Genomic DNA, 22,217 nt, shown 5'->3' with positions numbered 1-22,217 from the left:
CATTCTACCCAATTCGAGACGAGTGCGCCATCTTCTTTTGCACCCCATTTTTCTGCCCTCCTACTTATGTTGCTCCCGTGTGGAGCTTCAACATCATCATCATCATCAGCACCATCAACATCATCATCAACATCATCATCAGGTTGTTGTGAAACCCTTGGATTTTCGGGTGGCATTAACTTACTACTTCTTTCTCTCTCAGGATTCGTTGGACTATTTTGAATTATTTGATTCCCATCGTAATGTTGTGATGTTAGAAACATAAAACCAGATGGTAAATTTTGGGGAATTTGTTGTAAATTCTGGTTTGAAAATTGGTTTTGGAATTGTTGTGGGAAATTTTGGTTTGAAAATTGATTTGGAAATTGTTGTACAAATTGTTGGTTTGGATGCATTGGTTGGTTAGGAATGTTATAAAATAACATCCGTTGAGCATTTGGATTAGTAAGGTTACTTGGATCAAAATGAAAATTACTTTGAAAATTTGGAGAATTGGAAGTTCGGTAGTTTGAATTATTTTGAGATGAACCACTTCCATAATTAGGATTATTAAGATCTATAATCTGAAAATATTTTTGCAATAAAAAAAGAAGGGTAAAATTTTAAGTATGAAAAACTATATCAATATTAGGCTCTATTTATAGATAAAATAATAAGTATGTCATTGGTGCAATTATTTTTTGAAAAAAAATTAAAAGCCTTGTATATTTTACCGTTACAAATATTATCGTTGTAAAAATAAAAGTGCAAAAACTAGCCGTTGCACTCACCGTGAATAGCAAATTCAATTAATTCAAATATTGCTTTGAAGGTGACACTTGTCATGTTTTTATTGGATAATAGCAAAAAAAAAGGTAATTTGTGGGTCAGTTACTCATCAGTGGGGTGTTCTCTTACTATGGGTAACTTGTGAGTAGACCTGGCAAACGGGTCGTGTCGTCTCGTGTTCATGTTCGGGTCAATCATAAACGGGTTGAAGAACCCCAAACTCTAACACGACCTGTTTACTAAACGGGTCAGAGAGACTAGACACGAACACGACCTGTTTATTAAACGGGTAACACGAATTTAACACGTGTAACCCGTTTAGCTAAACGGGTCGTGTTCGTGTTAAAAAATTTGACCTGTTTAATAATGACCTGTTAAGTAAATAATTAAATATCACCTGATTAACTCAATTAAACCCACAAAATTAGCCTCACTTGGCCCAAATATTTTCAACATTACTAAACAAACCATAGTAGCCATGTTTGACCAAAAGGCCAAAATATTACAAACAAGAAAATAAAGTTAAGTAGCTAAGTTTGCCCAAAATATTAAAGACCACCTAACTTGATACAAGTTCAAAAATTACATGTCACTTAATTGTTAAAAAAAAAAAACCCAAAATTTTCATTCCATAATTTGATTTGTGACAAGGCTGACAACTTCCACTTGAATTCCAAATTTTATATGCTACCAATTCAAGCCACCTCCTCTTGCAAGGTTACCTAACAAAACAAATTTACAAGTTAAATAATAATAAATAAAGAGTGAAAAAACAGCAAGTAATGATCATGATTTATAAATAATAACAAAAAAAGGTATGAGATTGATCACCTAATCAAGAACATTAACATCAGTTTTGGAAGTTGAACAAGGAGTGCTCCCACTTCCACTAGCCGAAATAGGACTTGGTGTAGTGCTTGGACATGAAGTGTCATCAATATCAAGCTTTAAATTCATGATGTTGTCACATATATACTCCACCACAACAATATCATCAGCTAAATAGAAGAATAAACAAGATTAAGACCATTTGAAATCATAACTGAAACTATAATGTTGTTTATAAAAAAATAACAAGTTAAAAAAATCACCTTGCTTCCCATACAACAAATCTCTTAGACATATCAAAGCTTCCACAACAAATGGCTTTAAAGAGCTCCTAACAGGGTCTAAAACCCTCCCACCAATACTAAATGCAGATTCTGATGCGACAATTGAAATAGGCATACATAGGATATCTCTAGCCATAAGAGAAAGAATGGGGAAGCGAAATTGACTAGATTTCCAAAAATCAAGGATGTCCAATTCATTGACATGAGGAATTAAAGGCTCCTCCAAGAATACTTCAAGTTCAAATTTTGGAGTACTAGCAAATTCCCCTCCAGAGAAATCATCAAAGTCCTAATTAATAATATTTACAATAAGTAAAAAATAATTATAATAAATAATAATCATAATAATAATAATAAACAAAAAAGTAAATAGACAATATACCTTCATGAAGCCATCAATAGGAACAAATTTCACACCACCATGATTAGTTTTAGAAGGTGTGGAAGGCCCACCATTTGATCGTTTTGAAGAAGTTACATATGAATTAAACAATTCAAATAACTTATGTTTCAAACATGACACCTCAAAAGAGGCATTTGAATCATATACTTTGGCATATACAAAACTCACCAACTGAAATTTGTATCGAGGATCCATATCCGCAACAATAGCCATAATGGGAGAGAAACCAGACCAATATTTCTCAAACTTACCCCACATTCTTAATGCCATCTTTCTAACAAAGGAATCAACACTTTCCGTTTCATCTTTCAACAACAATCTTACCTTCATAATATTAGGAAAGTAGAGATTCGCAGTAGGGTATTTTGAACCAGAAAAAGCACAAGTAACATCATAAAAAACTTTCAAAAACTTGAAATTTTTCTCAAGCCTAGACCACTCCTCAGTTGTTGGACAAAGCACATAGTTAGTATCAATTTTCTAAAGATGAACAAAAGCCTTTCTGTAAAATATAGCACTCTCTAACATCATAAAAGTAGAATTCCATCGAGTTGGCACATCTTGCCTCAACCCTTTAGATGAACTCAATGAAACATAAGCAACGCAATCAAGAAATCTTTGTTTCCTAGACTGTGAACCCTTGCAATATTTCACAGTTTCTCTAACCTTACAAACAACCTCATCAACCTCCTTAAGTCCCTCTTGGACTACCAAATTCAGAATATGACAGCAATAAGGAATGTGAAAATATGTCCCATCACACAACAAATCAAGATTTCCTTTCAAACAATCAACAAAAACATCATTTGCAGAACCATTATCCAAAGTCATTGACATTATTTTTTTCTCAATTTTCCACTCCTTTAACAATGTGTAAATTTTTTCAGACATAGCAACACCAGTATGGGGTGGGGGCATGAAAGAGAATTTCAAAATCCTTTTCTGTAAAGTCCAAGACTCATCAACATAGTGTGCAGTAAGTGATATATATCCATCAGTGGTAAGAGATGACCAACAATCAGATGTTAAAGAAATTCTCCCAGAAACTTCATGCAAGGCAGCACCAAGTCTTACTTTCTCCATATTGTAAAGTTTAATTATATCATTTTTCGTGGTGTTTCTAGAAAACAATTTCACATCAGGTTACAAGTAAGAAAACACATTCCTAATCCCTTCATATTCAGCAAATTGAAAGGGAAACCCATGCTTAACAATAGCAACAGCAAGCAAATCACGAAAAACTTCAGTATTAAAGGTAGGATTTCTAGTTTTCAGACCATCACTACTAGATTGCAAAAGCGTTTGACCGATATCTCTACTATTTTTCTTCTTACAATTGTAGAATGTCGAAGCAAATTACCAATACCATACTTGCTATCAACACTATAAATTTGGCCACATTTCTTACACTTACACCACAAATTACCATCAGGGTCAGGTTCTAAAATGGTAAAATTCACCCACACACCAGAGGTAAGCTTTCTACAGCGCTTAAAATTCTTACGGGGCTTGTAAGTGTGCCCGATTTTCTTTCCCTTTTGTTTGTTAACCGACTTAGCCCGTGTCTCCTTAACAATTTCAAGCTCTGGGTCACCTTCTTCCCCATCAATTTGAGTGGATTTTGGTGCAGAATCCATCTATGAAACACCAGATTAAGGAAGCAAATTAGGAAAAAGATGTAGAAACTAATACATGAACATAAAACTAAAAAGTTGAATTATATAGATCTACATGAAATAAATAAACACAAAATAAATTGAAAATCATACACAAAAATGAGAAATTACCTTAAGTATATGAAGTATGATAGATTATTCCAGTGATCTAAAAAATAAATATTAAAATAAATTAGATGAAAAGGCAAAAAATAATACAATAATATATAAACAACGAAATGAAGAACATAATTTTTTTTTTTTAAAAAAAAATAAAAAAAAATAAAAAAATGAAATGAAGAAGAAGAAATGATGAACTCATGAAGAGATGAAGTCAGGAATTTACCTTGAGAGAGTGTGAGGTGTGACGGCTGTGAATAGAGAGAGTGAAATGTCAAAATAGGGAGGAAGTTAGGGTAATTTCATTTATATATGACGGCTGTAAAGAGAGATGAAGTTAGGTTAATTTCATTTGTTGGCCCATTTTATGTTTTTGGGCCATTTTATAATATTTGAATTTTTTCAGATTTTATAAACAGGTACGTACCTGTGTTATTTTCGTTTTACAATTTTCAACATTATCTCGACCCATTTAAGTAGTCGTGTCGTGTCGTGCCGTGTCAACCCATTTAACTAAACGGGTTGAAAAACCTCAACACTAACCCGCTTTTTTCGTGCCGGTTCGTGTCGTGTTATCGTATCGTGTCAGCTTTTTCCAGCTCTACTGGTGAGTCACTTTCCACAATGGTAAGTTAACTCACAAAAAGGAGAGAGAGTGTTGTGAGTAGAGTACTAACTCACCATTGCTCATGATCTAATACTCCACCCAAAATATTTAAGCATTTATCTCTCTTTCATGGTCCCCTCTTATATAATTATATAAATCAATCTCTCTCACATATTATCTACTTCATGACCCACATTGTACTTTTATCAAAATAAATTAATCACTCACTTGCTCCACTTGCACTATATAATATTAAAGCAAATAACTTTCCTAAAACTTCGTGTAAATGCAAGTGATGCATTAAAAAAAAAAAAAAAGTACTATATTAGCTCACATTTAACAATGTGCTATATTGTAAGTATACTTTTACCTTATCTCTCTTACTTCACTTTAATTTTCCAATGAAAAAAAAGTTGAAAAGGTGAGGCGACATATCAAAAAGCAAAATGGATTGTATCATAGTAGGACACGGTTTTTAAGTGTGTTCAAGACGTATCATTATGTGTCGAACAAGTGGTGATGTCGAACACAAACACGGCTTTTGGGTGAAGTGTTCATATATCCTAGCTTTGTGTCATAACTTAACAATTATGGTTTGTGGTTAAGGGTGCATTCTCTTGATTAAATCTAATTACCCTTGATTTTCATGTAATATGTAAAATTATCCACCCTTTATTTTTATTCAAGGGACCCAACTTGACCGACAAACTTGTTCATTTAAAACTTTGACTAATGATATCTTTAATTATCAATAAATTTAGATTTAAATTATAAAAAATTGTTTTTGTTTTTAAAATCATCCATTGAAAAGATTTTAGCAAGTAATCACATTATTATATTTAATCTCATGTATGACTCACAAACATTGATCGAAAAGGTGCATATAAATAGTGTCAAAGTCAATACTAGACACTTAAATAAAAATGAAGGGTGTGATTATGTAAGGCAAATAGGACTTACCCTAAAAACTACGAGTAATATTAATCACAAAATAACCAAGTTAGACTAATAATTTAGACATTCTAGGTCTACCCTTCCTAAACACAAACTAGTGTACTATAAAAGATGGAAGAATACAATACTAGAACTTCCAGTCATCATACCTAAGTACTAGATGACAACCTTCTCTGGGCATTGAGTTTCAACAGATATAAATACATAGTTAGCTTGAACTATCCCAGAATTTGTTTGCATCAAAAGGAGGTTCCAACTAATCTTCCCATACAAAGCGGTAGATATTTCTACTAGCAACAGCACTGACTGCACCCTCACTTTTCTTCATCAGCAACTCCTGCTGCGCAACAATATCCTTATCCTTATCCTTGTAGAACAGAGAAAGGCGAAAGTAATCCATTAACAAGTGTTGGTCTTAATCACCAATCATAAAGACATAAATTTAAGAAGTGCAGCTATCAGGCGTATCATAAATCAGTGTTTAGTGATAATGACAATATACTCACATGTATGCAATTGAATATGTTTATGGTTTCGAGTCTTTTAACTAGAACATATCATGCACAACATAATCGAACATGGATCACAATTAACAGAAACAAAGGAAAACTACTCACTAAAGCAGCATATGCATGAGCAAGAGAGAAGAGAGTAGGATAACATTCCAAGATAGCCATGGCAACCTCCTCAGTCACCTGAGGAACCTGCAAAACCATACAAGAGTAATTCTAGATGGTAGGGAGGGGCAGCTCAGTTGATAATATAGACAATCTACATTGCTGAAAACGAAAATTTGAACTTCTGAATTAAAAATAAAAAAGGTCTGAGCTACAGCTAAACCCACCTGCATGAGCTGTATGGCAAAAACATCACTAACTGTCAACTTATCAGCATCTTCACATGTTTTGATAAACTTGTTATACTTAGGACAAACACCCGCTGTTTTGCATCCTTCAGCTGATGAAATCAGTTTATAGTGATCAGTAATTGCCAGAGTTAAACAGCCATATCGGTGAAGAGTATCAACCAGGCTTGTTGTTCTTTGCACATCAAACCCCTCCAAGATCTCTGTAGTAAAGCAACTAAAGAAGACCACAAATAGGAAACAGTTGTCAGCACTTTCATAGATAATTTCGCTGTTAAACTTAGGAAATGTTACCTCCAGAAAATTATAATAAAGTAAAACATGAAAGAAAACTATAATCAAGCAAAACATGAAAGAAAATTATAGACCACATCGAACAACCAATGAGTAAAACAGTTCAAAGTCACTTCTTTTATTTGATATAAATGCAACTTTCACACTACAAAGGTGCAATTATAGATGCACATTCTAGGATATGCAGAAATGCACATAGAAATATAGAATGATAAATTCTTACGCAGTTTTAATGCTATCAGCTTCTTCACAAGCATTAGGATCACCTTCCACCAAATATATAATCTTCTTCATTCCAGTTCTCTGAAAGAACAGTTAAGTTCCAGAAGCATGAGAACAAGATCAAATAACCCTAAAACTGAAGAAAATATTTGCATAATTATGTATTCTAAAATAAATTGTTATGTTACGTGGCTTAGGGAATTATATAATACCAGGATAATCAGAGTTCTTAAAAAGAATCAAATGATGAATTCAGAAACCAAAGATAGGCAAAAGTGAAACAGAAAGAGAAGATTCTCATGAGATTGCAAACAAAAGAGAATCACCAGAAAATCAATAGACAGGTGGAATGGTTCTGATATTGATAGTTCCTATAGGTAGAATGCAGGATACCAAACAAAGCTTCTCTCTAAAGAAATTGCTCTCTTAAACATTCCAAAAATTCTTAAAACTGCCTATATTATTTTTATTTTTTTACAGGAAAAAAATAATGGAAGATTTTGAAAGGAAGAATATTAAAAACAAGCCACAGACCACCTTTTCAGGCCATTGATTATCATTATTTAGGTAAATAATTAGAGATCTCAAACTAATATAGAATAGACTACAACAGGATTCACATCATAAAGCCAATTTGGAAGACAGATTAAAGCATGGATTCAACTTCTGAATCACTCTCAAAGATACAAGAAAAAGGATCTAAATACAAAGTCACATTTTCTAAAATTCGTCAAGAGTTGATTGAAAAAAATGATACACAAGCATATATTTGGAGAAAGCATAATTTATCAACTTAACTTCACATGAATTCTAAAAACCACATTATATCTCAATTCTCATTAATAAACTTGACATATTTAAGACTCCTGCAAGGAAAAACACTTACAATTTATTTAAACTAAATAGCTGGATAACTATGTGACAAATCATTTATGATAAGGACCTCAAATTGTTACTTTGCCCCCTGTTCAACTCCTAAGATAAAAGCTGAACATATAATCAGCTCAGCTGCAGATTAAATCTAGTCATACACTTGAATAAAATATTATAATTACATCATTACAAAAATTAGACATTCAAAATTCCAAAACAAACCAAAATGCATAATGCCATTTAGTACACTCTGCACATTATGACCTAAATCAAGCACAATTGATCTGACTAAGAGGAAAGAGTTTTAATGACCTTAATGAAAACAGTGATTGGAAAATTTTACTAAGAACACATAGTTTCATAATCACAACCCACCACGGAATCATGAGAACCTTTAAGGGTTAGTTCTTTAGACTGAATACCTGAAGTCTCAACTTCTGATCCTTGTAGCGGTTATCTCTTATTGAACTACGTAGGTCATCAACATTTTTCCTCTCAACAATGAAATCAAGAACATATTCAGTGGAATCTTTTTTATGACGTGCAATCCAGATAGCATCTCCAACGGGCAAATGTCTGACCTGCAGGAATATCAGCAGCACCAGTCAAATGAACCAGCATCTTTGGGGCTTGCAAAGATCACTTCAAATATCTATGCATCTTACTTACAAATTATCTCTAAGGTCCATTAATGGGAGGTCAGAAAATTTTTGAGACATACCCAATTAAGAAAAATGTCCGAATCCATTTCAAGTGACTTTCAGCTAATTGTAGTAAAAGCTACAAGTTGACCTTGTGCTTTTTATTATACCCAAGAGCAATATAGAAATGAAAGAGGAAAAAAAAGATGCACCAAGAGTGGAAATTTACGTCCACTACATTCTCCAGAATTATCTAGCTAATAAGAAAATTTATCGGACCGCATTCGAGCATACTGACACAAGCTCAAACTACCACTTAATCACCTACCAATGGCATCATTTATAAACTTCCTTATTTACTTTTAAGTTTTGACTGCTCCACAATTCTTGTTCAATAAGACCCTATCAGCTCAATTACCAAGACGAGCAAAAAACTAGAAAAATACGATCATTACTTCATTTATTCCCATCTTTAAAAGTACTGCTTCTATAAAAAGATGCAAATCATGCAATTAGTACTGTTAAACTATCTTTGATAACTATTCATCACCAAGTCATAGATGACTAACAAGGTTAAATGGATAATAGTGAATTAAAAAACACAAACAATAAAAACGATGTAATTTTGTAAGAGGGTGTAATCTCAGAACATCTGAAGTGAGAAACAGACCAAGTTTTATGACAGTTGGACAAAAATACAGAAATATTAAGAAGCAAACATTTACCTCTATTTGAATTTTATATTCCTCAAAGATCTTTTCTTTAAGATTTCTTGACTTTGTCCTGAAACCAGAAAAGACAAATCAGACTAACAAGCAGCAAGTGCACAAATCATATCATTAAGAAATTAGGAAGACATCAGCAATGAGGCTACAGTATATATGCATGTCTACTACTAAATTATCCTCCCACAGAAGAAGAAGAAAGAAAAAAAAAACATTATGAAAAAAATAATTTACTTGAAAATTAAGTGTGTTCTCTTCATTTGAGTTTCACTTATCTTATAGACTTATACTTCATTTCTTTTTACTTGCAAGACTTCTCATTTCACGCTCACCAATGCATTATTTCATTCACGAATGAGGCAAATTTAACTAACTCCCACATGACTATTTTTCTTAAACTATAGATCATTCAAACAAGTTAAAGAAGAGTATATGAACAGTGCATAAGTCAAAGGGTTGCGAGTAAACAGAGATGGAGGAAGTATTGTCTCATCTGATTAGCCTTAAACTTATCTTATCTAAACTTATTAACCCCTATCTTATTTAAACTAATTAGTCCATACATATAATATTTGATCTTATACAGTATTATCTAACTCAACCTTATTAGACCTTATAATGAAGTTTTATTATACCTTATTGAACCTTATTAACCTTAAATTGATATTATCTGAACTTTCCAATTCTTGTCTAATTTTATTTTATCTGGATTTATTAGCCCTTATATTACCATATGTTATCTAAACTTATAGGCATTATCTTACAGAAACTTGTCTAAACTTAATAGATTTCAGATAAGTAAAACTAAGATGAGGAGAACGGAGCCTTAATATTAATGACTAATGACCAATAATTCCATCATGAAAGTACAACATACAATCAAAAGGGAGAAAGAAGCCAGAACCACCACGATGTGAAATTAAAACGAATTTGAGATGGTACAGGAATGCATACAGTCACAGCCCGAAGTATACAAAAGAGATAGTGACCCACTTGGCAAAGTGTTCTCGGTCATCCAAAATCAAGACAATTTCGTATGTATCTTCGAACTTCTGCAATACTTCAAGTGGTGGCAGTCTAAGATCAACTGGACTGGTTTGGCAAGCAGGTTGACTAGCCTTTTTTCCCTGAGAATCCTAAAACATTTTCAAATAGAAAAGGTGATGAAAACCAAATTCACAAAATTAGTATATCCAAAGTAGCAATAGAATTTCCATAGAGCCAATAGAAACCAAATGTAGCAAAAAAAAATATGCCTCCTCAAATTTTAATAATTCCAGACGTGTAGCCCATCCACTTCAAACAGACATAAACAAACTTTCCAAATAAAATCGAAAAATCAGAAGGAAAAACGCAGCATGAAGGATTAAGCTAGTTGCTTGCTTTTACTTTCTAATATTTTTTTAGAGATAAACATGCATGTGCAATTGGCAGCTTTCAGCAATCCTCTAAAAAAAAGGTAAATTCGTTGATTACTGACCAAGGTTGATGAGGAAGTAAGACCGTTTTGATTAACTACACCAGTCACCTTTTGTTCACCTTCAGCAAGAAAGAAAATGGAGGAAAAATATAAACAAAAATGACAGTGAAATTTGATTTCTGAATTAATAGGGATGCAAAAAAGATCAATGATATAAATTATCCAAAATCCAAGACTTATGATATGGCTTATTATGGCCCTTTACCCTCAACATATCTACAACTAGTGGATGCATCATCAGAATTTCTTCTTCCAGTTGGCTGAGGATCAGAGTGAAGACCATAAACTTCATTTTCTCTCAGTTGGCAAAGAACTGTGGGCCAGGGTGTGGATAATTCTTGGGTTGGCGAACATACAGAAACTTCAGCTAAAGCATGTAAAACTTGTTCACTTGTGTAGCCCAAGGTTGTGAACTACAAATGCAAGATTGCAGAAGAAATACACATTATTTCTTTTGCTGAAAACAAAAGGCAGCCAACCCTTTTTTTTTGGTAGGTGGAGGGAGGGGTTGTCAAGTATTATGCTTTACACTTGCATCCAAAAGTTCAATCATTAATTATCATATAACATAGCACATAAAACACAAAATCAAGATTCACAGAAAAAACAAAGCTATTGCTGGTGATCTTCAACCTTAGAGTCAATATGCAAAAATATAGCTAAGCCTCCATCACAAAATTATAGTAGTGACAAAAGAAGATTTTGACTTGTGAATTCATCAAATAGAAAATGAAGATACACAAAACAAATAGCATATCGACTTTCTGAGAAAATCATAAAACCATCAATCCTCCATGTTCATGAGCAAATAACAAAGTTATAATGCTCATTAATGAGCCTGAAAGTTGTTTTCACAGTCCATGTAAAATAATTTATGCAACTTTGCTTTCATAAGTTTAGATTTAAGGTACTCTTATGCAACTGTATATGAACATTCATTGAGCTTTTTACAGGTAATTATCATAAATTCATAAATCCTCTTTTATTTTTAGTTCAACCACTTTTCCTAGGCTACTTTATTAAGAACTTGTTCTTTTCAACTTATTTCATAAACTTATTATTTATACTTACAAGAACCAAACAAGATCAAATCAGACCAAAAAAAAATCAAACTAGAAGTTCTAATATTTGTTTACTTACACATTGGGACAAATCTAATGGGATACCTTGATGTAAAGATACAGTTAATGTTTATTCAGACCATGAAACAAGATCAAATCAGACCAAAAATCTGAAAATGATAGAACCAATGTCAAACATCCCTACAATATATGGTCAAACTAAAACAGAACACAGAAAGTACAAAAAAAACAAAGCAAATTATCTATCATCACAATAATTAGATTATTTACACACAATTGATAAACAAAGTCTTCTGATCAGGTTGGGTTAATTGTTGTCAGACATGACCTTATATAAGCAAATAAGAGATTTCTTGGAGAAGATTCTCAACTTTGATCACAAAACCTAGCAAAATATTGCTATAAGTTAAAGGGACCAAGTGCTTGATAAAGTTGCAAACTAAACTTCTCACAACCAATGAGTTACTTTGGAGCATTACAGACTCCCCCAATGTCAAAGACAAAAATCATCATTACAAGCCTAAAGCTCAATCCTCCAACAGCAGTGTAGATTATGTATGTGGCACGTATGGATCAAATATTGGTGTTAAGAAATATGACACCAATAGATTTAGATTAAGGTTATAGTTCAATGATAGAGTAATTTCAGTTAATGAGCTATTGGTAAGACTAATAATAACTAGGGTTTCAAAGCACTGTGACATTTACAAGTCCCCAAACAAAATGGAGAATCAATGAAAAGGAAAAGGGATGTATACAAGAAATTAGAATATCTATGTGCATTCGCAAAACTGTACCTTTTTCAACAATATATAAATATAATTTTCTAAGGCCTTTTTATTTCACCCTTAAAAAAATTGTGAAAAAATTAAAAACGTGAAAAATAAGTTCTAATAAGGACCAATAATGGCAATACGGGGTACCAAATTCATTTTACAACTAAACTTAAGCTCATTCAATTTGCTAGGATTTAGCACAGAACAGAGTAGTCAAAGCAAAGAAAACAGAGTAACAATGGCAGCCAAGGGATAGTTGTATTGCAAATCAAAGTAACTTACAATACGAGCCTTCTTTCGAGAGGAAGGTTCTCTCCACAACAAACTTCTTAACAAATTTTTGCATGCATTTCCCTTGACCCCAATTCCCTATTAATACCCAAAACTGAAGCAAGCAACCGACTCTAGAAGCTGCTAGCAAAAGGAATCAAATAACAAACTCCATAACTAATTTATTTATGGATTACTATTTTACCCTCTCCCATCCAAAACTGATTTTCTAACAAAATTCCCTTCTCAAGCATTGCTAACATTCTTGGGCCTCCTTGCATAAGTGAAGCGGATACTAGGCCTAGTCTGATTCCTTGCACAAGCCAATATATTATATCATATTTTTTCAAGTAAAAAGAATGTACTCCAAGACAATCAAAATAAAGCTAATTAATATAGAACTCCATGTGTCCTGCAATATATTTCATCATAGGAAATAGCAGAATTTTAAAGAGTTTCTTTCTTTGGTGGGAAATGTAATTGCTAGTGGAATAAAAAGGTACACAGATTGAAGATAGTGGATAATTTTATGTAGAGGAAAGAGAGAGTAAGAAAATGTTATTGGAAAGAGTGTGTAGATTTAAATTAAGGAGCATAATATGCAGCATGCAGGGAGTAGGTGCCTCCAAATGAATTTCAACTAATGCGCACAACCTAATATTCCACACGTTTGCAGTATCCTACATATAATGAACCTCAACTATGTTGACTGCAATTTCACCTCAAAAGACTTTTCACACTTTTACTGATGAGTCATGCAAAAAGATGCCACTGTATAAGTTATTACTGCCAAGAGTGCCAACATTATCACCATGACTACAACTAATTACATAATACTAACAAATCCAGACCAAAGAAAGTGATGAAAGGTAAAATATATGGAGGCAATGCACCAAAGACATTACAGTTATGAATGTGATATAATTTTGATATCTTTGAGTGAGAAGTAAAATCCAAATGAGATTAATAAAATGTACCCTCTCAAGAAACTCCAAAGGAATATCATCTTTCATGCCCTTGTTCAGATGAGGAGATGTGGGTGAAACAGTAGCTACAAGCTCCATAATCTCTTCTTCGTCATCTGAAATTGAAGCTTCTTCTGTGTTGCTAACATTTGCAGCAGAATCAAGCATACCTGATCGAGACAAACACTCGAGCGCTACTTCACGACCCTTGTCAGATAACATATATCTGTACAATAGAGATTTAAAAAAAAAAAAAAAAAAAAACAGCTTTAAGCATATACAACCACCAGCCCCTAACATACAAACAATACTAAAAATTCTCAGATTTAGTTTCAACCATTGTAGATCTCCATCCAAAATGAACAGTATAATGCATGAAATAAGTTCAATAATGGTGAGACAATATTTTATATGATGGACTCTTCCATCACAATTGATTATGAAACAGTTAACAAATATACAAAGAATCCACACACACGCACGGAGAACTCTCCTATCTCTCCATGACTCCAACCATTTAAGTAATCATTAACTCTCACATCTGTTGTCTCGCCCTTGAGTCACCCCCATACACACCGATGCTTACAACTTCTTAATCACACATACTTCAATAACCCAAATTATAACCCATATTTATAATTATATTTATTGATTAGCATTAACCTATTTCTCCAAGAATAGCAATTTCCAATATTACTAAGAACAAAGACAAACACACACACTCGTTTTTCAACACTTGCATCATTTCTTTAAGCACACACCGCCAATTGAGTGGAAAAAGGGGTATAATCTGACAGCAGTGCTTATGTACTATTTCTATTTCATATTATGTGCAACATTTACCAAAAATGGATGCTACACATTATGTGCAACAAATGTTTTCTTTCCTTTTTAAGTTGTCATTTCTCTCTATCTCTCTTCTCATCACATGCTTTCTATCTTTCTCTCTCCTTTAATACTCCCAAACAAATTATGCCTAGGAGTCCATGTCATGACCTTTATTGCACATAATATGAAATAGAGGTAGTAATAAAAAAAGAGTGTGTACAACAAAGTTACAAAAGTGAACAGTCCCCACTAATATAGTTAGTAGTAAAGTAATAAAGTAATTTCACCTTATAGATTTTCACTAAAGAAAAATGATGCATGTATTGTAAAACATCCTAAAACAAAATACTCGTATATTTCATGAATAGAGAAATGATAAATTATTTCCTTAATATACCCAAACTATTGTTTCAAATTTTTTAGTAATAACTAAAAATAATATTCGACATTCCTAATAAAAATAGGCAGCTAAAAAACCAAGAACCCAAGCAAGCCACGCCAATATGCTTTCCTAACAATTTAACATTGCCTTGTGCAAAAGTTCATAACATAGCCAGCTTACTTTGTGCTTCTTTCTCAGCTTTACTTCGTTCTTTCTTTGCATTATATTTTGCCCAGAACCTTCAGGGCCTAACTACTACATTCCTCACACTTAATCGAATTTCAGGTTTCAACTCTAACACAAGTACACATTAAGTTTAAATTGCATTTAAATGCCAATAATCACACTAATCATATTTTAGATGCCTATATCTAGAAAGAAAGTCAAGTGCCAAAGCAAAAGGGGCCATTCAACATTCAAGGCTAGACAGCTGCAAATGTGTGTGCAGCACAAGCATCAAGACAATTGCAACAATACATGTCATATTACAGTCTTATAGGATACAGTAAACACGATAGTATTGAAAAAATGCACAAGACTATCCATTTCCACAGGGACAACTACAAAAATGATGAATTATTTCCAAGACAAAAACATCATATACAACCAGAAGCTAGTTTTCTGCTTCATTACTAGAGCAATTAAAAAGAATTGACTAAGACCCTAAGAGAAGCTATGCAAATTCATATTTACAGAAAATAAGCATAGTATATACATATGACTAATTGCAAGGAATAAAAGAATAGAAGCCATACTTTGCCGGACAACTGTTCTTATATACAAGATTTTTGTCAACCAATGTCGTCATTGCACTCCATCCACTATACCAATCCCTAGGGGAACTACCAAATTGCTTCTGCTTACCTCTGCCAGCTTCTGGCCTAAGTACATACCAAATGAACCATAAGGTTAGATGTCTTTCATTAAAAAGCCATCCAAGAGTAAATTCAGCATAAACCAGACATAAGGAGTATCAATAGTGTACAAAACAAGAAAAACAGAAACAGGGTAATCAGATCATCGTACGCTATTGGAACTCGTGAGAGACCACTAGCTTCAGCTGCATCAATCAGCTCTTGCTTATGCATAAATTCTTTTCCATTAGTAGTTGCCCTGATGAGGAAAAACACAGGAAGTAAGTCTACTTTGCAATAATATACTAAAAGCTCAATAAATTCCACTTATCTCTTTAGTTTAGAATGAAAACCAAACAAATTTTAAGGCTACATTTTTAAAGAGGAAAATATTTTCTAGGAAAAAAATGTTTTCATTTTCCTTTGTTTTGTATTGTTAAGGGCCTGTTCACATTTACTTAATTTCAGTTCAGTTCAGTTCCGTTCAGCTCCAATCAGTTCAGTTCAGTTCCAATTAGTTCAGTTCAGTTCAGCTCTTAATTTCCCCTCTCTCATAAAATATTCAATTCAGTTCAGTTCAGTTCAGCTCCAATCAGTTCAGTTTAGCTCCAATCAGTTCAGTTCAGTTCAGCTCAATTCAGTAAATGTGAACGGACCCTAAGAGGTGGAACACAATTTTTCTAAACTTTTCCATGGTGGATAACATTTTCCTTTTGTAAAAAAGGAATGTTACATTCGGCTCCCTTACATCTTTTTTTGGCTCCTCACATCTATCCTCTCTTTTCCATTTTCATTTCCGTTTGCATTAACTTTTCTTTAACAAAACTAACAAAGCGAAACCCTTTTACAATTGTGTTTACTCTTGATCATTATTTTCCATGAAAAATGAATCTTGATTGAAAATGGTTTCCATTAGAACAAACGAAGCCTGAGAAGAAAATCAATCCTTTTCAACAACAATGTGAATATTATAGTATGGCTTGCAAAATCTAAGAAATCAAATAACTAACAAAGTTAGTTTTCAAGAGCATTCTAATATATCAAAAGTATGTCCATACCTATGTAAAAAGATCAACAATGCATAAGCAACAGAGTTTTTCTGCGGTATATACCTTTTGGGGGCTTTAGCCTTCTTACCTAGATCATTCAATAAAATTAATAAGCAATGACCTCTCTATATAGTTAGAAATTTATCAACAGAACTCACACTATTATTCAACAAAAATACAAAAGGCTAAAAAAGGATGTGGTACCTCCTTTCGCCAAATTATCATCCTGAGAAGCACTAGAATTACTGTTGAAAAATTCTTGCATCTCATTCGCAAGCCACTTCCCAATACCCCTAGCCAATTATTTTTACAAAAAATGACAACACAAGTATTAAGAGGGGAAAAGCAAACAAAGTATTGTCAAAAATTTAACTTCACACCCTTAATTTTTCCCTAACTAAACCATTCACGAAATTAAACTTCACACCTCACAAATTTCCTTTGGCTAAAATCCATTCATGAAATGAAACTAAACCCGCCTCAAAATCTCACCTAACTAAACCATTCATGAATGAAACTTAACCCGCCTTGAAATTTCACCCTAACCAAGACCATTCATGAAATGAAACTTAACCCTAACTCAAAATGCTCACCCTAACTAAAACCATTCATGAAATTAAACATCACCCACCTGCCACCTCCAAATTTTACCCTAACTAAAACCATTCATGAAATCATACATTTAAACAAAACCAAGTTCCAAAATTCACTCAAACTAACACCATTCATGAAATTATCCATCACCCACCTCCAAATTTCACCCAAACTAACAACCATTCTTAAAATTAAACTTCAATTATCAAAATTCCAGTAAGCAAACAGTAATTATAACAGAATTAGACAGATATTTGAGATTAACAAAAAGATAAAACTCACTTAATTGCTTTGAATTCCTTGAGAGTAGTGATGGGGGTTTTATGATCACAAACACTAGTGAGAGCTTTTTTAACAGTTTTCTCAATATTTTGGGTATGAGCTTGGGGATTATTCTCCATCCTTTCTGTCCGCCATTTTCGCATGTATGCAACCAGCGCGTCGTTCTCTTCACACACTGGTCTCTTCTCAATCGCCATTTTCGTCGAGGAGAGAGAAAGTTTAGTAGTGTTTGATCAGAAATTTGGTGGAATATTTGTAAATTGCTAGGGTTTTATGGAAATTAATTTGGGGTTTTTATATTCATGTTTGTTGTAGAGCGAAAAAACCCCGCTATCTTAATTTCAAATTAAAGAATTTATTTATTATAATTTTAATATCAATGGGAAATCAGACATGCAAGTCTGGGTGGTGTAGTCGGTTATCACGCTAGTCTCACACACTAGAGGTCCCCGGTTCGAACCCGGGCTCAGACAATTTTTAAAGTTTTTAAATATTATGTTAATTTTAATTTGTTCTACTTTTGATAAAAACTAGATTGTAGTTAGCACGGAATGTAAGATGTGAAAGTTATTAGAAAAAAAAATAATAAGGAAATGGAAGTTATTTAATTGGAGGATATAGCACAAAAAAAAAAAAAAAAATAAATAAAGCATGAGATTTGAAAATTGGCCTTTTGAAAAGTTGTGGTTAAATCACTCTACAATTATATAAAAGATTCCTTACACACCGTTCATGTCAAACAAAAAATAAATAAATAAAACAAATTTTTTTAATTAAACCGCGTGAAACCACTAATTTTATAATTTTAACATGATCTGAATTGTATTAAAATCTAAATTGAACAAATATATGTGTTCTATAGTTTTTTCTAAAAAGATTCTAAATTAAAGTAGGCCTAGTGAAAATGGAATAAGGTTATGTATGTGATGTTAGTTTATTTTCCATAAGTTAAACATTAGAATTTGTTTATTTTCTTATGATTTTCCAGTTCTCTCCTCTTTGTTATTGTACAATTTAAATGGAGTTTTTGTCCAATATATTTTGGGTCTATTCTACAAGATAAGGTATTCTTTGTTTAATTTACACTCTAATTCTAAATCAATATTTTCAATCTGTATTTTTTTTTTCAATGGACTATGAAATGAAGTTTAATTCGTATTTTCTATTGTTTACTTTTAGCTTACTATGTAGATAGATTCATCACTTAGTACTTTTTTTGTGTAATAATTTTATTACGGAGCAATTGATTTTATATTTTTTGACTTTGAGATTGCATGATATAATTATATTGTCCTTTTTTATCAATTAAGTTGTTGTCATTTTTATTAAGTTGTTGTCCATTGTACATTTTTGCATTATAATTAAAATTCATAGTTTATACTTCTTATAATTGTGCCTATCCTGTTTTAAAATCATGGATACTAGCACCAACTTGATAACACCCTAGTTTACCAAGTCACAATTCTTAAATTAGATTATTTTATAATAAAAGAAACATTCTAGATATTAATTACATCCTCCATAGTATGATAGTATCTTTTTTTTTTTTTTTTTTTTTTTTTGACATAATATGATAGTATCATAACCATTCAAAATAAATTTGTTTTCAATAAAGTCTACTAATGTACAACCAACATATAATAAGACAAAATAAATTATTAAAAGTCAATGCATTTGAACCTCAAGTGATAATACAATAAATTAACAACGTATGGCAAATCCACTTTTCTTACATTGGTATTCCATTTCCTTCATTCCAAGAATAAAGAATCAACTCTGTCAAAAAAAAAAAAATAAAAAATAAAAAATGAAGAATCAACAAGGGCAATTGAGCATTTATGTTTTTGCTATTCTTTAAGTAAACATCTTCTTAAACATGTCACTTCAAGCAAAATTGTAACTCAAAACGAGGAAGATTTTGAAATTCACCAACACGCTTAGTTCTCTATGTTTGAGTTATCTTATATGAATTATCTTATTTATTTATGAAACAATTGAATAACATAACAAGTACAGAGTATATACTTTCAAACGAACAAGGTAATTAGAAATAGACTCGATTAGAACTACAAGTCATTAGTGTGTATTGGTGAGCTATAAAAGAATATTGTAGTATATAATATCTTGGGTGTTGACTTCTTAATTCTTATTTACTTAGTCAATTGGCCTAGAAATATTAGAATATATAACATCTTAGCATGTTTGCTACTTGCCTCATTTACAGTTCATTTTACATCACTTCTTTATAAAAATACAATTTCCAAATTCCAATTAGTACAACAAAGTACATGCCATTATATAAAATAATGCTCCAAATCTCCAAAGTCTTCTATAGAACGTGGATAATTATGTTCTAGAACGCAAGTTAAATTCCACAACTTCACAACACGGCAAATGTTCATGCCAACATTGTTAATATATTGTACCCTAAAATTCTACTAATCTTAATTAGATCTAAACTTACAGAATTGAAGTTCCTAGCTAAATTTTCGACTCGAAGATTTATAAATTACAACATTACCATAAAAAATGAAGGTGAGTTATTAATTTCTTGTTCAGCTACTAATCGTTACAAGATGTGCGTGTTTACACATTTTTTTCCCTATTAATTTCGATAGAAGTTGATTCAATGATTGTCCACATGAATTTTTTCAGCAAAAGATTGTAGTTAAAGTACAAATGCGGTGTGGAAAATGCAGGAAAAAGGCGATGAAGATTGCTGCAAGTGCAGAAGGTACGATTTCTTACTTCGTCTAATGGTCTTATACGGTGGATCATGTAAAAATTTACCAAAAGAATTCTGCACTGTAATGTGATGCAGGGGTGATATCAGTAGCCATACAGGGCAACGACAAGGACGAGATCGTTGTGATAGGAAACCGGGTGGATTCAGCAGGTTTATGCACGGCGTTAAGGAAGAAACTAGGGGATGCTAACTTGGTGAGCGTAGAAGAAATCAAAGATCCAAAGCCGGAAGAAAAGAAGAAAGACGAAAAACCCGAAGAAAAGAAACCAGCAGCAGCAGCTGCAGAGGAGAAAAAAGTGGAGGAAAAGAAACCTGCAGAAGAACAGAAAAAACCAGCAGCAGCAGAAGGAGGAGGAGGAGATCATAAGAAGGACAGCAAAGACGGAGGAGCGAAACCGGAAGCAGCAGCAGCAGCAGCTGCAGAACCAACAGTTGTTAATTATCATCATTATCCTCCTAATTATTATCCACCTCCTAATTACTGCGGCGCAAATCAACCTCAATGTTACTTGTACACCACACATTATGAAGATAATCCTGCAGGTTGCATAATTATGTGAATAATGTGATTTTATTGTAATGGAAATTTCTTTAAACTTGCCATCCTAAAAACCAAAAAAAAAAAAAAAAGATGATCATGTTGTTTAATCCATTGACACTATTAGCATATAAGTTTTATTAGTTTTTTTTTTTTTTTTTTTTTTTTGTATTATTTTATTGTTTTGGTTGACCATGGTTATGCAATAATGAAGCAATTTCATGCTGTAAGTTTCTTGCTTGTTAATAATGCTTTTGTTTTTATGTAATTTTCAACTCATGATTTTCCTTTTGCGTCTTTTGAAGATATTTCTCCATCAACTTAATCATTTTTTTATTTGAAATTTCATAATTTCTTCATGTGCAAGATCTCTCATAGCATTATTAAGGTTAATGTATACATTATGCATGGTTGGACTTGATTAGCTTGGTAGGGTGTTTTGTGAGAAGTTTGGAATGTGATGATCGATAAAACTAACTAGTGAAGTATAAATTAAAGTTTGGCTACATTAGATATATTTAGAATTGACCATTTTGGAAATGTGACAGTGGAAGCATAGGTAAGATAGAATTATGCTATTTAAAGTACGTGTTATTAGAAGGGGGTTCACTTCAGAGAGGAAATAAGAGAAATCCTTCAAATAAGTCGTATGAGATTTGAACCCTAACCCTCAAAGAAATGAGGTGGGGAGCAATGTCACTACTCAACTACCTTAACATTTGTTATTTTCTCTCTATTTGAGTTGTGTCACACTTACATAACACAACTAGGATAGTATAAAAACTATAAATAATATGGAGTATGGAGTAATTAAAAAACTCCAATTGCCCGGCCTAGCTAGTTTCTACTTTGTGGCCGGCTGCCTTATTTCATATGGGCTTTGGGGTGCCTTTGATCAATACAATGCTTATTGTGTGATTTAGTGGATCTACTTATAATTAGTACTCCCTTCGTTTTATATTGACTTTGAAAATAAAATCTTTTTGTGAGTCAAAGTTGATCAAAGTGAAAAAATTGATATGAAACGGATAAAGTGACAAACATATTTAATTATCCATATTTGGATTCTAGCAGCATATTACGACCCGACATTCTTAGAATGAATTACAATAAGAGCAACTTTAATGGTTGT

At 32.5% G+C, this 22,217-nt stretch overlaps 2 protein-coding genes and 1 non-coding gene across 3 annotated transcripts; 2 read left to right on the top strand and 1 right to left on the bottom strand.

Annotated features, from left to right (window-relative positions):
- Positions 1–5,707: 5,707 nt before the first annotated feature.
- Positions 5,708–18,044, bottom strand: LOC145584628 (crossover junction endonuclease MUS81-like). The gene is made up of 13 exons (XM_081641445.1): positions 17,802–18,044; positions 17,130–17,218; positions 16,935–17,013; positions 16,049–16,135; positions 15,778–15,903; positions 13,825–14,038; positions 10,233–10,375; positions 9,240–9,297; positions 8,296–8,454; positions 7,002–7,081; positions 6,464–6,701; positions 6,237–6,323; positions 5,708–5,986 (listed from the first exon to the last, which is right to left on the bottom strand). The coding sequence occupies exons 1-13, from the start codon at positions 17,996–17,998 to the stop codon at positions 5,876–5,878; spliced, it is 1,668 nt and encodes a 555-aa protein (XP_081497571.1). The 5' UTR covers positions 17,999–18,044; the 3' UTR covers positions 5,708–5,875.
- Positions 18,045–18,200: 156 nt separating this feature from the next.
- Positions 18,201–18,274, top strand: TRNAV-CAC (transfer RNA valine (anticodon CAC)). The gene has a single exon. It is a non-coding gene; the product is annotated as a tRNA-Val (tRNA).
- A 2,056-nt stretch (positions 18,275–20,330) lies between these two features.
- Positions 20,331–21,107, top strand: LOC145585988 (uncharacterized). Its single transcript, XM_081642681.1, has 3 exons — positions 20,331–20,336; positions 20,457–20,535; positions 20,623–21,107. Exons 1-3 carry the CDS (start codon positions 20,331–20,333, stop codon positions 21,105–21,107), a joined length of 570 nt encoding a protein of 189 aa, XP_081498807.1.
- Positions 21,108–22,217: the final 1,110 nt, after the last annotated feature.

This window comes from Chenopodium album, chromosome 16 (genome assembly GCF_948465745.1).
Source record: "Chenopodium album chromosome 16, dcCheAlbu1.1, whole genome shotgun sequence".
NCBI lineage: Eukaryota > Viridiplantae > Streptophyta > Magnoliopsida > Caryophyllales > Amaranthaceae > Chenopodium > Chenopodium album.
The sequence above is the reverse complement of the archived record's forward strand: the minus strand, read 5'-3'. Positions and strand labels throughout refer to the sequence as shown.

Coding starts and splice junctions, on each gene's coding strand:
- LOC145585988 (XM_081642681.1), top strand. Junction 20,536..20,622: donor GATTGCTGCAAGTGCAGAAG/GTACGATTTCTT, acceptor AATGTGATGCAG/GGGTGATATCAGTAGCCATA.
- LOC145584628 (XM_081641445.1), bottom strand. CDS start 17,998: ATGGCGATTGAGAAGAGACCAGTGTGTGAAGAGAACGACGCGCTGGTT. Junction 10,376..13,824: donor CTTTGGAGTTTCTTGAGAGG/GTACATTTTATT, acceptor AAAATGTTTTAG/GATTCTCAGGGAAAAAAGGC. Junction 9,298..10,232: donor GACCGAGAACACTTTGCCAA/GTGGGTCACTAT, acceptor TTCTGGTTTCAG/GACAAAGTCAAGAAATCTTA.